This window comes from Marmota flaviventris, chromosome 13, assembly GCF_047511675.1.
Source record: "Marmota flaviventris isolate mMarFla1 chromosome 13, mMarFla1.hap1, whole genome shotgun sequence".
Classification (NCBI taxonomy): Eukaryota; Metazoa; Chordata; class Mammalia; order Rodentia; family Sciuridae; genus Marmota; species Marmota flaviventris.
In genome coordinates, this window is record NC_092510.1 from 81,087,889 (window position 1) to 81,104,813 (window position 16,925).

The following is a 16,925-nucleotide window of genomic DNA, read 5'->3' on the forward strand; positions in this document are numbered from 1 at the left end:
GCCTCAGGGCCTTTGCACTGCTATTCCTTCTTCCTGGAATGTGCTTCCTCCAGACAATCACATTCATCTTACCAGTGAGGCTTCCCAATCATGTCTAAAAACTGACAGTCCCACCCATCTCCTCCCACTGGGCTGTAAACTTCAAGAGGCAGTGACTGTGCTCTATTTTGCTCACTATGATTTTCTCGGTAACCAGAACAAAGGCTGGCCCATAGTTAGTGCTCAGTAAACACTTGCTGAATGGATAAATGAGTAACCTACTAGCGAACATTCACCGTCTGATCAGGAAGAAGCCATATGGTAGAGGAATACCCCCAACACAAACAGATTTTAACAAGGAAGTCAGACACATATTACACGGTCACCTTGCAGCATCCAGACCAACACCTGTGACCTTCTCAGGGCTTCATATTATTAAAAAGGAAACTCTACGTAAGAACCAAAGTAGCTGCTTTCTGGAGAAAACGTGCCAGACCCTGCCAAAAGGGTCTAAAGCATCATCATATGAGGAGACTGCGTGAGGAGCATCACAAACCCCTCCCCAGGGGGCGGCAGAGGCTTGCCCAGCCCACATGAGGCCCTGGGTTGAATCCCCAGCACCAAAACAAAACAACAACAACCAGGTCGCAGGTGTTTATGTGAACCCCCAATCAGACTTTGGAGACAACTAACTAGACAACTGAAGTCCCCTGCTAGATTTTTCCTTTCTTGCTACAAAAATATTTCCCACCCTCAAAAGAATGGTTCCTGGACCCTAGGGAGGAGCTGGAGGTCTGGGAGCTGAGGAAGCAGCTAGAGCCCGGAGGACATCAGTCTCCACTGACCACCTCTATTCTGCGGTCAAGCGACCAAATGCCCATAACCTGAGTCTCGTCCTCTCCTGGGCAGATGCCCAGGGCCCAGCTCCTGGTGGTGGTCTTTTCCCAGTCTGGGAGAAGACAGAGCACCCATGATGCTGTTAGGCTCCTCTCCTCTTCCCTGCACCAAGGTCCCGGCCCCTGGGGTCACCAGGAGGCAAGCTTGTGGGTGGGTGGGAGCTGCAGGGGCTCTGGGTCCCCAGACTGTTCTCCTGTGTGTCTCTGTTTCACACCTTTCCTCACATACTAGGCCTTCTGGTAGGTTCAAGGTTGGGGTTGACCCCTTTAGGACTGGCCAGAAGATGGGAGAGAGGCAAAGGTCACCGCAGGCAGTGACCAGAGTGGATGGCCAGCAGGGGCTGCTACGGTCCCCACATTTGACAGCTGCTGGCCTGGAGGCCTGTTCCCAACCCTGGCTCGGCCAAGGGCTAAGTGGGAAAAGCCAGGATCTCCAGGACTCCTGCCCCGAGGCTGCCCATCTTGGGACCCACCCATTCACACATTTAACGATCACCTGCTGTGTACCCAGCCCGGTGCCAGCCAGGACACCCTCCCTGTCCTCCAGGAGCCCACAGTTTAGTAGGTGACACGTAATCTAATAATTATAACCATGTCTTAAAACTGCAGCGTGACGTGGGATCCAAGGAGGCACCCGCAGGGCACCACTGTTCAGAACCAGCTCTGCTTCAGGAGGTCAGCGGGGACTTCACAGGAGCAGCAGCAGCCAAGACCCCTACGGTTCACGTCACAAAGGAGAGGGCAACAGCGAGGCATGGGATACGGCTCCAGGAGTATTTCCAGTCCAGTCTCAAGAGACAAGACCTGACATCTCAACTTTCATCTTAAAAATCATCTTTTTCTTCATTTTGTAAGCTGAGAGATGAGAACCGTTTCCTTGGAGCACTAATGCATTGAAAGCAAAGATGGAGAACTTACGTTAACCTTAAAGGTCTGGACCAAGCCATCTAAAAAGCGTATGCTGCAGACGACTTCCGATCGGGCTTTCTCTTTGGGTAACTCCGAGGTGCGTATGTTATTAATTCTTCCACCCAACGCGCGTAACCGGGAGGTCATAACTATCGTTGAGTAACCTGTAAGGTGAAACACACCGTCAGTGAGTTCATGTGCAAATTACCAGCTACCTGTGAACACCTTAGCCTACCCAGGCCCTTCACAACTGTTGGCTTTTTTTTTTTTTTTTTTCCTTCTTCTTTTTGCCAACTTGAAGAATTTTATTGTTCATCTCTCTCGAGAGTCTTTCTGGGAGGAAGACAAATGTGATTTTCTGAAGCTCGCCTCAGATGTGTACACTTTGGTCTACGCTGACATGGGTGATTCTCTTACCGTTCACATTGTTGAGGTATCATTTCACAGGTGATCTTTCTATTCTCTTTGGTGGTTTTCAAACTTCTTCTTTTTTTTTTTTTTTTTTGATACAATCTTGTCTGAGAAACTCACAGGTAAAGAAAAGTGTACACAAACCAGGTTTCCACTTGCATTGATCAAGCAAAATGCACTGCTCAATTATAACATGCTTGTAGAATTACATGGCTTATTTGTCTGTCTTATTATCTCACAGGTCTATTTCTTCTTCTAACTTCCCAGGCTTTAGATTTCTTATTTAGGTTTTGCTGTCTTACGTTTTTGTGTAGTCTACCCTCAGGTTTTATAGAAGTAAGTGTGCCCTAAATATGATTTAAAACATGAACAGGTTTACTGATAAATTGGATCGTATTAAAATGAAAGACTTGTACTTATTAAAAGGGCACACTTAGAAGAGCAAAAAGACAACCCAGAGGAGAATATAATTGCAACATTCAGATTTATAAAGACTGCATTAAGTGTTCTACAACTCAGTAAGGAAAAAAAAATACTAGAAAATGGGAAGAAAACATAATCAGGTTTTCAACCACATGATTTGTGAAAAAAATGCAAAATGAAACCACAAAGCCATAGTTCCACACACCTGCCCAGAGCCTGAAGGTCACATGACCTCCTAGGAGGCTGTGGAGGGGTGGGGGATGTCGCTCACGCACTGCTGACAGGAGCATAAATCAGAGCAACTGCTTCAAGAAACTGCTGGGCAATATCTACCACGCCAAACATATCCACATTCTGTGACAAGACAATCCCAGACCTGGTCCGTTCCCAACAGAAAAATGTACATTTATTCACAAAAAGATACATGCGAGAATCTCCATAGCAGTCCCACACTGAAAAAGTGCCTCTCTCCCACTGAAAAAGACCTAAATGGACATCCACCATAGAACCCACCAACTGCGGTCTGGTGGTCATACCGGGCACTACCACAAAGTGAGTGACAGACATGAACTACTGCTGCCATCGACGACGAGAAAAGAATTTCTCTAATGTTACCTTGGATAATAGAAGATGGTTACAACAGGTCACGTGTCGCTACACTTACATAAAGTTAAACAGGCAAAACCAACCAAGGCGGATCAAAGGCAGAGTGGCAGTCCCTCTGCTCAGAGTGCCAAAGTGCTCCCAAGGAGCCTTCTGGTGCTTTCCACAGCCTGTCTGGGTGCGCATGCTAACATGCTCCTGTTCTCACTCTGAAAATCCATCACATTCGTGATTCGGACGTTTTTCTGCATGTAAGTTTGCTATGCTTTGAATACAGTGTGTGTCCCCAGGGGCTCCACTGCGATTGAGGGGTTGGCCCCCAGGTGGCGCTGCTGGGAGTCGGTAGAACTTTGGAATGTGGGGTCTGGCCGAAGGTCCCTAGATCACTGGGAGTGTGAAGTCTTTCTTATGAGACCCCTTTGGTAGCTTTCTCCAGAACAGGCCTGACACTATCGGTCCCCTCCTTCTTCTTCTGGTTTGAGATGCAACCCTTGCGGTCCCGCCACTGCCATCCCCCAGGCTGTGATGCAGCAAAGAACTGAGTCAGTGCTACCGCCATGCCCCTGAACCTCCAAAACTGAGTTAAATAAACCTTTTCTTTTCATTTGTAGCCTGTGTTGGGTATTTTAATACAGTGAGGAAAAACTAGTACAACGTTATATTTAATAATAAATTTTTAAAAACAACAGCAGCGCAGTGCAGAGGGGCATGCCCTCAATCCCAGGAACAGAGAAGATGTAGATCTGACAGGATTAGGGGGAAGAGCAAACACAGATGAGGGTCTTAAGGGCAAGTAAATCCTTTCTTAATCCCCTATAAACCTCCTCTACTGAGCTGGGCCTTTGCATGTGCTGCCCCTTGTTTGAGATGCAAGTCCTGTCTGCACGACTTGCTTTCTCTTCAGTTCTCATCCTGATTTCACACTCACAATTCAGTGAGTATTTAACAGTTGCTTCTCCCATTAGACACTGAGCTCCACAAAGGCAGGAATCAGGTCTGGTTTTGCTGACTGTATCTTTAACACTTAGCTCTGGGAGGCAGTCAGTCAGTATCTGAATGGATAGAAAATGAAATGAAGAATCAAACAGAAAACAAAGCCACGATTTCCAGTCTGGAACAAGAGCGGTACAACCAAGAGACAAACGTGGATGGGAGGGAGCAGGAGACAGGATGGGATGAGAGAGGGTGGAGGGGAGACGCCCCACGGACCAGTGTGTCCCAGTGCAACACAGAGGTCCTTGGGAACTGATGAGAATGCAGACTCGGGGGTGCCAGCAGTCCCTCAGTCTCCCAGGTGATGCCCAAGATACGCAACCAGCGTTTGCCCTAAAAGGAGCAAGTCCAAGATAAATGGAAAATCAGCACTAAATGTCAGGGCAGAGACTGAGGTTTGGGAAACTAGCAAAGGTTGTTAAACTAACTCGGCTCTGGAAGGGATGAGGACAAAGCAGAGTGCGGACCTGAGAATGAGGCTTCGGAGACCTACAGATACATCCTGGTGCAGAAGGAGAAAATTCAAAGAATGTGACAACTGTGTAGAAGGTACATGCAGGAAGACAAGGTCTCTTATCAACGTATTTGAGAAGCTCCAGGTAAACCAACATTCTTCTGTAGACAGTGACAGGAAATCTCGAATATTAATAAAAAAAATAATTCCTGGGACCGGCAGTGCAGAGAAACATATTCAATCACTTATAAAATTCCACCCACCCCAACACCTCCACCTTGCCCTTTTCATTGAAAATGTCATCAGAAGCAGGGATGCATGTTCTGAGTAATACAAAAAGTTACCAAAAGACAACAAATGTGTTCCATAATGCTTTAACCCACATTGAATTTAAAATGTCAGTTTTGTTGCTTAGCTCTTGTCTAAGAATCTCAGGTGGGTTACAATAATAAAAAAATAAAATAAAATAAAAGATACAATAGAATCATTCCAAGTGTGGTTTTGGTGGGAGGTGCACATCAGCATCACGGGGGGCGGGGGGGGCTTTCAAAAATGACTCCTGTCCTGGCCCCGCCCCAGGGTGATTCAGCACGTTGGGGTGTGGCACACAATGGCATTCCCCTTTGGGAGGCCCTCCAACAAAGGGCCAGGCAGTGGAGAGACAGTGTCTGGACGGCTGGGCTGGGAACAGAGGCTGGGTGGAATCTAGGCCACTCACCGTGGGGCCTGTGAAGAAGCTGGGGGGCAGTTCTGCAGAGCAGCACCTTAAGCAGAGCTGATCACACAGTGGCCGGGACAAGAAACCTACAGTGACTTCAAACAGGAGCTTGCAATGAAAGTCACGTGGGCATGGACTTGCAAACTGCTCCTCACAGTGATGCCAGCATGGGGTCCTGACCCCGACCTGTGGCACCTGTGAATTTAACCACGGCTAAGGATGGCTCCCAGCATGGCCACTCAGCCAGTGGACCAAATAAACCAGAGGAGACAGGGTTTTCCCTCCCTGTATCCACTTCTGACTGTCACACAAAGGGCTTGGAACCATAGAAAGGTACTTTATGAAAGTTGCAAAAATGTTCTTCCTACAATTGTTCCTAAAGGGAACCTTGACAAGAGTGTGCCTGATGTTGAACGACCACATAATCGAGCCACGTGATGTTTTCAGATTGTCTTGAAAGTGTATCTTAAACACTCTAATGGGGACAATAAATGCTGACTAATTGTCCTGTTTCCTGTACCACGGCAATTGGGGAACTCAGGGTTTCTATGGCTTCCTTTATGAGCCTCTTAATTCTCAACAAAGCCACAACTCAAACAGGAACACACTGACCTCTGTGACCACAAATGATCACAGCCACAGCTGAAGCCACTTAGAACATGGACGCCAAGCCTATTCTTTGCATAATTAAAAAAAAAAAAAAAATCAAACAGTTAAGTTTTAGAATGCTTCACATACTAGCCAGTAAAGGTTGTTCTGTGAACACAGTTTTCAGTGAAAACACAATAGGAAGAGGCAACATCTCACTGTGCACACAGCAGGGGCTCACTAAATACCTGAAGTCAGATATAGCTTATGTAAAGCACCTGCCCAATGTGGAACACATACTGTGTACTCAATAAAAGACATTTTATTTATATTAAGCTTCTGATGCTACCAGGTGCTGACTACAGATCCCAGATTTTGTAGGACTATCTTGATGTCGAATACCTTATAGAAGTATAAATGTTTCATTCCTTAAAATTTTATTCCTTTAAATAAAGTGCTTACTAGAGCTAAAGGCAATATTTTTAGATGTGTGATATACCCTTGAGCTGCTCTACAAACTCAAAGGAACCAGATGCAAGGGCACCTTGGCACAAAATCGCCACACCCTGGGCATGAGGGACACCAGGGCCCTGGTGGGAGGGTTGGATAACCTGGCTCCCACTACTGTCCCTCTCCGGCTGCCCTCAGCCTTGGAGGAGAGGTTATGGCGCTGCTTTGTTTCTTAAGGGTCTGTCTCCATGCTGATCTGCAGAACTCCGTTCTTTCAAAAGTCAATGAACCACAGACTGAAAGAAGGACGAGCAGCTCACACCAGTGAGACAGCCAATCCAACTCTATTTGAATCATTTTAAAAGGAAATGCAAATTATCCCCCACCCTTGTTTTTAAAAATATGCTCAGATCTCTAACTCAAGAATGTAAGTTTTGGTTTAAAAAATAAAGAAGAAAGTGGTCTTGACTCATAAACACCTAATTTGTGAGAATCTTGGGGTGGCTTGCTCCAGGAACCAACCTGAGCAAGTCTTCAAGCTGACCTAGGCCAATGCTACCACCTAGTGGCCACCAGAGGAAGACACTTCGCCTCCAGCCCAGGACTTCTTCAAGCCAATGGCTCTGCTCTTTTATCGCTGGCATTTCAACTTATTCCAGGAATCCTCTCCAGGTCAGTATCCAAGGCCTTCTCTGTGGCCCAGTTCCCTCTCTAACTCAACCTCCCTTGTGAACTCAGGAAAGCTCTTTCTTACTCCTTCGTTTATGTTTTTGCTATTTATGAACCTCAACAGATGACTGATCTGCTGGAGAGGGACATTTCTAGCATGGAAAAGAACATGTGCCATCAGCCATGTGAGACAATGACTCATCAAGCCAAGTGCAATTCTCACCAAATACCAGCATTTGATGACTGTAGATAAGTTTTTTTACTGAATGCAAAGATAGTGCCAGGACTGCTTTCTCACTGTAAACACAGAGGCTGGGCTGCATTTTGCTTTATCCAAGTCTCCAGGGGCCAACAAGGGTCCTGACCATCACTCGCCACTTTCATGACTTTCTGGTGCTTAAACAGGAAAACATAAAGCACACTCTCCAATCAGTCTCCACCTGCTGCAGGGCACCTTCAAGGTCCAGGCCAGGCCAGGTCTCAGTATCCCTTAAGCTCCTCGGAAAGAAGTGGGTATTCCCTTGTAAGGATAAAACTTACAAACTTTTGAGCAGAAATTTATCATTTATTAGCACAATTAAGAGGAGATCAAGCTGGGCATGGTGGTGCACACCTGTAATCTCAGAGGCTCAGGAGGCTGAGGCAGAAGGGTCTTGAGTTCAAAGCCAGCCTCAGCAAAAGCCAGATGCTCAGCAACTCAGTGAGACCCTGTCTCTAAATAAAATACAAAACAGGGTTGGAGATATGGCTCAGTGGTTGAGTGCCCCCCGAGTTCAATCCCTGGTACCAAAAAAAAAAAAAAAAAAAAAGAGAGAGAGAGAGAGAGATCAAACTGTAAAAATATATACTTATTGTTTTAAAAAATGGAGCTGGTTAAAAGATAGATTCTTGGGCACAGCTCACAGGGATTTTGGTTCAGTAAGGGCCCAGGAAGCTGCACTTTCAAAATAGAAACTTTTGAACTTACAGAAGAATTGCAAGAAAACACCTCATATGCCTCTCTTAACCTGAATCCACCTGTTACCGTTTTACCTTTGCATTACCCATATGAGCACACATGGCCCACACTTTTCTCAGAACCACTTGCTATGGATGTAATAACCCTTTACCTCTAAATATTTTAGCATATATCTCCCAAGAACAAAGACATTTCATAACCATGGTACAATTATCACACTGAAGATATAAAATATTGATTCAATACTTTAATATGAAGTCCACATTAAAATTCTGCAAATTGTTTAGGGTGATGCCCTTTTATTCTTCTGATCCAGGATGCAAACTGGAATCGTGCTCTATTTTACCTGTCATATGGAAGATGCATTTTTTTTTTAAGAGAGAGAGAGAGAATTTCAATATTTATTTTTCAGTTTTTGGCGGACACAACATCTTTGTTTGTATGTGGTGCTGAGGATCAAACCCGGGCTGCACGCATGCCAGGCGAGCGCACTACCGCTTGAGCCACATCTCCAGCCCCGGAAGATGCATTTTTAATAAGCAGAGCCCCTCTCACCCCTCACCGAAAGACAACCGTGAAGCACCTGAGCACCACAGGCTGTAAAACCCTCAACCAGACCATCTCCAGGCTTCCTTTGGTTTTGGTCGTCTGTGCACATAGCCAGGGTGGTGGATGGGTTGGTGCCCTAATGTCAGTTTTCCTGTTTATATTTTAGAAACTACAAAATTTCCATAGCTTAGCAGCTGTCTATCACTCAGTGTGGGAGAAGTGCTCCCTAAATAGTTATTGATGAAGTAACAGATTTCCCAGTCTATATGTCAGTGCTAGGATTAGCACTGCTGTCAAAATAGAGAAGAAAGCTAGTTCAACAAGGGCTCTGTCACTTGCTCTTACATAACCAGATGTCTCGTCTTGTTCACTCAAGAATAGTTGGCATTACTCACAGACACCAATTCTGGACATTTCATCATACCCAATATGACAAAATGACCACAGTACCGCATAAAGCACCTCCTTTTTCAGAAATAGGTGAAAGACCCAACTAGCATTGTCTTAAAAAAATAGCTAAGAAAGAAAGAGATGAAAGCATTTGGTGATTAATTAGGCTTTGCACATGTTCTTAATAAAATTCAGCCCAACTAATTAAAAATCAAGTGATTTTAGTTTGAATTTGTGAAATGTCCATACAACTTAGAAAATACTTCCAAGTACATTCACTTTACTAATTTTAAATTATATGCAGCTGATAACAAAATCACCCTACAACTGCTACATGGTATTTAATATCTTCCCTTGTGAGTCAAATTTTCTAAATTGATAACATTACCTTCTGTTTCTTTCTTCCATTTTCGTGGCTTTTAAAATTTCCTAAGTAGTACAACACTGTATAACCATACATATATATATATATATTTTAAAAATTAGTTTTTAATATAAACAATCTCTACTAAATACATAGTAAATAAAAAAAATCTTTTCATTAAGCAAGGCATTTTCAATATTTTTATTTTTTACTTATTTTTACAGTACTGGAAATTGTACCCAGAGCACTGAACAACTGGGCTACATCCCAGTCCTTTTTATTTATTTATTTTTTGCGGGGCACAGGATAATACTATTACTAAGACTGGACTTGAACTTGTGGTCCTACTGCCACAGCATCCTAAGTTGCTGAGGATTACACGTGTACACCACTGTGCCCAGTTCATACTGCATAATGTTAAAGCCAGTATACTAATTTATCATGAACCTATAAACCCAAACATTTATTTTAAAATGACATTTTGAAGGGCTGGTTATGTAACTCATTGGAAGAGCACTTGCCTGGCATGCGCAAGGTCTTCAGTTCAATCGCCAGTACTGCAAAAAGTAAAAGAAAATGAAGTAAAATAAAAAATATATATTTTTTTAAAACTTAAAACCTGCTGATGAATATGATAGTAACTACTCCCAATTCAACTACTGGTGTGCAAAACTTCTTAAAAACTTGGGCATGCTTTTGTAAAAGTACTTAAAATCATGTTAAGTGAAAGTGCATTTATGAACGTAATGCTCAAGACTTCATATTATTCTCTACCACAATGGTATAAAACACAAGTCACTTTAACAACACAGGTCAATACTCCAACTATCCTGCAGTGATTAATCCTTGCACTCAGAAGCACCCTCCTGGGAGCACGTCACCTGCTCTGTGGGTCCTATACTTGGTTCAGGGAATGGATCTCTGAGGGACGCCCCTGGGAAGCAGTGGTAGAGTAATTTGTAGGATCAGTTGTATTCTAACCGAGACCCATAATTAGCACCCTTGTTCTCATACAACTTCAAAATGTCAAATAGTTTTCTTATTATGGAGTGCGGATTTATTTATAGGCTTTATTTATAGGTTAGACAGCACTGACACTTGCTAAACTAACAAAATAAAAAATTATACCTGATACTGGGAGGATAACAAGAGTAGCTTTAAGCTCTCTGAAGGGCAGTTTTGGGAAGAGGCCAAAACTGCTATAAAGAGAAATCAAGCTCCTTGCTGCGGAGCCCAGGGCTCAGCTCTGGGATGGGCGCTACCTCAGCGAGGTTTGCTCTCGGCGAGGTTTGCTCCCGGCCAGGAGCACACGCTCACGCTGAGAACTCTACATGCAGTCACTGGATTCTTTTTTAAAATATATATATTTTTTCTTGAAGTTTCCCGTAGAGGAAAAGCACAAATCCTCAGTGTACTGCTCTCGGGACACCTGGCAGAAGCCCCCTCGGGTCCTATTCCAGATCTTCCTTCCCTCTGGAGGTGACCCCTCCTGACTTAGACAGCATTTTCATGAGGTTTCTTTAAGTGAGAGTTTCAGAAGTTACTTTTTCAGTGTTCATGGAAGAGTTAGGGTGCCGCTGAGGTGCACACCCTGTCATCCCACAGGACTCAACTCTCCCAGGGTCGCTTCTAGGATCACACAGGGTGCTTTGGTGGCCTGCGTGGTGTGGCTTTGGAGAAAGGAGAAGGGCAGAGAGGGGTCTCGTCCATGCAGTCACTGAACGGGGACTGCAAATTTTCCCCACCAGTGCCCCTCCAGGAACCCAGAAGCCTGAGGGCCAGCAAACCTGCCTCCTGGGGAAAATGGCTTGTGGCGTGTTTCAGTGGTGCTGGGCTGCAGAGAATGACTTCCAGGACTTTACCATTGCACAAGAGCCCCCCCCCCCACACACACACACACAGCCTCTGTGCAACCAGCTAAACTAGGGACTCAGATGCAATCTCACAGACCAGCAGATCTTGTTTATAATTACTTTTAGCCTCCTTTGTTATTACTTTGGCAAAGGAGTTCCGGGCCATTTACTCACTCAATTCACTCCTGGCTGCCGGCCAGGCCAGGAAGTGAGGTGGGGGTAGGGAAGGCAGAGGTGCCCAAGTGTCAACTTGGGGGGAGAAGGCAGCCTAGGGGACTGGGAACACCTAGGGCTCTGGCCTTGCTTTGGGGGGAGGGTCAGGACCATTCACTCAGGTTCACAGGAATCTTGTCAGATAAAAGGAAACTGGCTGGGAAGACTCCAGGTACTGCAAACTGCATGTGCAAAGGTTGGAGGGGAAACGCAGGCACGTTTAGGAAGTCTATGGAAAGAGACTCAGCACAAGTGTCAGAAGTAACTGAAATCCCAGCGAAATCTCAGGGAGGATAAGATCAGTTTCTTCAGAAACCTAAGGGAGAAATCAGGGTTCAGGGTAGGCTCTGGAAGGCTACTAGATTCAGAATCAGAAGTTGTGGGTTGGGTCGGAACCCCAGCTTGACTACTTATTGAGAGATGAACTTGAGAGATCGCTTCCCATCTCTGAGACTCAGTTTCCTTCTCTATGAAAGAAGGGAGAGGGAGATTCCCCTGCTTTCCAAAGTTGCTTTAAGCACTGGAGCGAAAATACATGCAGACTAGCTACCATCATAAGACTGATTTTTTTTTTTCAACCTCAAGGGTTCAAAAAACAGATTTATCAACAGAAGAACAATGCTTTTGAACAAAGCACATATATGAAAGGCAGGGAGCTTGAGGTCCCTAGCGGCCATCAAGCAGAGGAACTGGATGAGACCTGCACTGAGAAGGCTGTGGAGGGATGACTGACACAGGAGAGGGCGAGACTGATGAACTTCAGGCTTCCAGGTCTGGGATTCTACAGCGACTTCTGTTTCCAAAGTGCCAAGGGGCTATTTCTGTACATGTAAACCACATTCAAGCACACCACTGTTCAAACTCAGATTTCCTTCCAGGGATGGACTTCTCATGGGAAATTCTAAATGAATACCTTGTTTTTGGAAAAACTAAAATGGTTTATCAAACCATGAAACAGGGAGATAAAAAGAATGGGAGGAGACATAAAGTCATCTGTAAAGCTCAAAAACTGACTATGAAATATGTTCAATATTTAGCAGCTTCTACCTAAAATTAAGCTACCAACCTCTTTTCATTTTCCCTCTGAATAGTTCCACCAGGCTCCCAACAGACTGGAAAACAGGATGGAATAAATTTACTCTACAGGGACATGAATCAAGTTGCATAAACTTTACAAAAATACTGTGCTAATATTTGCCCTCAGGCACAGACACACCCAATTGGGTGTCAGTCTAGGGTATTTCTATCTTAGGCTCCAGCCCCCACCCCTTAACAGCCAAAAGCAGCAGAAGACTTCAGAAAAGAAAACAGCTAAAGTCACTTTGAAAGGTTTGAGATGTGCTAATCGCAGCACATCCCAGCCAAGAGGCTGGAATCCTACAAAGGGACCATCCCGCCAGACTGTTCCTGCCAAGGAATCCAAAGCCAGTGGCAGCCTGGCCAGAGAAACCCGATCCTCACCACCAGTAGCCCTCACCATAATTTTATCTCAAGGAAAAAAGAGAAAAATACTTCTGCCCTTACTGCTCCCCTGGCCCCCAAAGCACCCTCCTGTTTGTCACTTATCGGCCTGGGAAGTCACTACTCTGCTTTTCCTGGGCTGGGCTTCACAGCTGAAGCCTGTAAGGCTCCTTCCAGCAAGAGTCCTCTGCCTGGAAGGCTTCGATCCCAGGGCCATCGCAGGTAATACTGGGCACACTAACCCTGCTAGTTGCCAATGCCTCTAGAAACCAAGATAAAATGTCTTTTTATGCAGCTTTTTCACATTTCCAAGGCTTGGTGCCTTGATAAAATGAGTTCAGAAAACAGGTGAAAAGCAACTCCATAGAAGACATAAAATCATATGACGGTGCTAATCAGAACAACAATACTTAGGAATAATTGAATGAAACAGATGTGTATTATCAAAACATCATTTTGAATATCTTAGAACATACAATATGAAATACAGGAATGTATAGATGTCACTTAAAAAAAAAAAAAAAAGAGGAGCTGGGGAGACAGCTCAGTGGTAAAGCACTTGCCTAGCATGCATGAAGCCCTGGGTTCAATCCCATCACCACATAAAAAAATAAAATAGCCGGTCCTGATGGCACATGCCTGTAATCCCAGTGGCTTGGGAAGCTGAGGCAGGAGGACTGCGTTCAAAGTCAGCCTCAGCAAAAGCGAGGCACTAAGCAACTCAGTGAGATCCTCTTTCTAAATAAAATTCAAATTAGGGTTGGGGATGTGGCTCAGTGGTTGAGTGCCCCTCAACCATTGAGGGTACCATAAATAAATAAATAACAACAAAATTACTTTTTAAAAATAAAAATGATGTGTTTAAGCTCTTTAAAAATATGCATATCTCCTTGCTTCTGTGGTTACATCTATTTGGACTGAGGCCTTCCCAATGTGGAATGTGGAAGCCACTGAGACAAACACAACCCCTTCCTTGATTTCAAAGAGCACTGGGCAACTTGGATCAAGAGCATCTTTGCCTAGAGGCTCTGGCTGGCCAGGGTTCTCAGCAGGCCAGGGCCAACTCAAGGGTTGGAAGACAAAAAGCCAGAGCTGGGTTCCAGTCTCATAAGCTGACATAGCCCTGGACAAACTGACCTTCTACACCTCGGTTTCCCCATCTACAAACAATCCACACCCCATGCAGTGCAGGGCCTGGTCCACCAGACACATTCCACCCATTCTGCTCCCAAGTCCCTGGCCCATTTACCCCCAGCCTGGGGCCTCTGTCCTGAGCAACATTCTCTGGTCCTCCAGGACTTCAGTTTTCCAAATGTTTTCACACCCATCACCCCTGACACCACCGATTGGGACTGGCCTGGCGGGCAGCACTGCTGTTCCCATCTCACAGATCCAGATACAGATCAAAAGCCCCAACTTGGTTCCCGGCATTACACACCTCTCAAACTCGAGTTTACTGACCTACACAACCAGGAAGAAGGTGAATTACAGGTGATTCACTGGGAGTAAAAAGGGCCCCATACTTAATCACTACCGTCCCTGTAATTTACTGACTACAGGTATATTCTTACCCTTTTGAGATAATCTTTATAAACACTCCCTGAGGCTCATATGTAGGTAAATTTCCTCTTATGAAGGAAATGGTCCAGAAAACCTTGTTTCCCCCTAATTAATTCTGCAACATTAGAAACTTGAGTAATGATTTGGTGTTTATTACCATATTCCCTCTACTGAAAGGTGACACAACTGATTTAACAGGTGTTTCAGAAAAAATACTTTAAAGAAACAGGACACCCCAAATTCCCTTTGATTGTGAAGGTCATAGCGATTTCAGAAATGTTAAAATGTGGACAAGGGCTTTTCAGAATGGAGAAAATGTAGTAAATGACTTCCTCTCACTTTTGGAAAGGCGGGGCTGGAGCACATCACGTGACATCTAAAGGCCTCCAGCCTGACAGGCAGCCATCCCTGGGTTAATTATTAGTAGCCAGAGCAGAGTGGGCCATCCCATTTCCTGAGGCGAGGTCCAGGTCTGACCTTGGGCCCCTCCTCCCCTGTGACCAGTGGCTGTCTTCTAGGAGGTCCTGAGTGCAGGGCGGGCACCGCCAGCCAGCCCAGCCAGCCCAGCCAGTACCCCCTCTGTGGGCACCTGCCTGCAGGGATCTCAGAACTGCCAGGCCCCTTTTCATCCCCACCCTCTGAACTTGAGCTCCATCACACCCTGCTTGTCACTTCAGGGGCACACCTGCAGGCTCTAAGTCAAGGATCTAGTAAAGGTAGTCCTGGGGCAAGGGTAATAAACTAGAGGGTTCACCCTGGGTGGGACAGGAGGACCCAAGACAGCATCGCAGTGTCTACACCAACCTTGGGAGATGCTCAGGCCAAGGGAAATTGACCTTGATGGCTGTGCAAACTCAAGGTGGTTCCGAGCACCTGAACAATACAAGCTTCCAGCACCACAAGCCACGGTCTTATTTGCTTGGGGTGTATTTTTTAGAAAGCAGTGATCTACGTCTCTACAGTTGTATATTCTCCTCTTTCACATTATCACAATCTAACATTTGTCCAGGTTTTTCAAACATATCACTGACCTTTTCTGTTATGGTTTTACAATACTCCACCAAGTGGGTGCACGTAACCATGGCCGGGTGTTCAGATGACTCCTAATCAGTAGAGCTCGGATTTCAAAAGAATCCACAATGAACCCAGAGGAGGAAGAGGTAGCATGTGACCAAAGACAGGCACAAACAGGGCTGTGGGGCCCAGAGAAGCCCTGCTTTAGAGCAAAAACACCAAAGATGAGTGGGCAGGCACTGACAGGAAGGGGCTAGACCAACACCCAGGCAAAAATGGCACATCAGACGAACAGGAAACTGAGGATGACTTGGGCAAAATCATCACAGTTACTGTTTTCTGTCTACCAGACCAGCAGTCTTTTACACTGGGAAGGATGGACTTGGGGGACCACGAGGGCATCCTCGGAGCATCTCGAGGACCCACTGCAAGCACCCCACACCTGCCACCCCACTCGAGTCTCACATCAGAAGGAACCCCCAGGCTTGGCACCCAAGGTTCCCCAGCAGCAGAGCGGAGTCCAGACCCAGGGGCTCCTGACCTGTGGGGCTCCTCCCAGACACACCTACTGTGATCTTTGAAAAACGATGGTATTTTAAAATACACAGGACTTAAACATGCAGGACTTAAAGTTGGCCGTCTTAACCCTTTTACAGAGTACAATTCAGCGGCACTAATTACATTCACACAATGTTTACGCAACTGTCACCACTATTTCCCGAAAATTTTCATTACTCCAAACAGAAACTCTGTACCATTAAGCAATACATCCCCGATTCCGCCTCCATAGCTATCCCCACAGAGGTGGAGTCACAAATATCTGCCTTTTGTGTTTTAATTTTACTCAGCGAAATATGTTCAAGATGCTTCCCTATTTTAGCACATAGCAAGAATTCCTTCCTTTTCATGACTACATGACATTGTTTTTTAAACATCAATACATCTGGGGTTGGGGTTGTGGCTCAGTTGTAGAGCGCTTGCCTAGTGCTCTATGTGAGGCACTGGGTTCGAGTCTCAGCACCACATACAAATAATTAAAACAAAGGTCCATCAACAACTAAAAATATATACATATTAAAAAATCAATACATCTGTCAATAATCATTTGTTTTCATCTTTTGGCTGTTGTGGCTACAGTTGCAATGAACAGAGGCATACAAGAATCTGAGTCCCTGTGTTCAATTCTGTAGAGTATATACCTAGGAGTGGAACTGCTAGGCCATATGGTAATTCTATATTTAGCTTTTTTTTTTTTTTAATTTTGAGACAGGGTCTCGCTAAGTTGCTCAGGGCCTCAAGCTTGTGGTCCTCCTGCTTCAGCCTCCTGAGTTGCTGGGATTAGAGGTATTTGCCACCATGCCCAGCTCTATGTTTAGCTTTCTGAGGACCCTAACTTTCCTCCAGAGGCTGCACCACTTGATGTTTCCACCAGCAATGTAGGAGGTTTCTTATTTCCCCACATCCTTGCTA

At 45.2% G+C, this 16,925-nt stretch overlaps 1 protein-coding gene across 1 annotated transcript in view; it reads right to left on the bottom strand.

Annotated features, from left to right (window-relative positions):
• Ptpn3 (protein tyrosine phosphatase non-receptor type 3) overlaps nucleotides 1–16,925 on the bottom strand; it is a 109,675-nt gene that overhangs the window by 77,466 nt on the left and 15,284 nt on the right. The window contains exon 2 of the mRNA XM_071600826.1: nucleotides 1,794–1,948. Coding sequence (XP_071456927.1) covers nucleotides 1,794–1,931 — 138 coding nt within the window. The 5' untranslated portion in view covers nucleotides 1,932–1,948. The remainder of the gene's footprint in view (nucleotides 1–1,793; nucleotides 1,949–16,925) is intronic.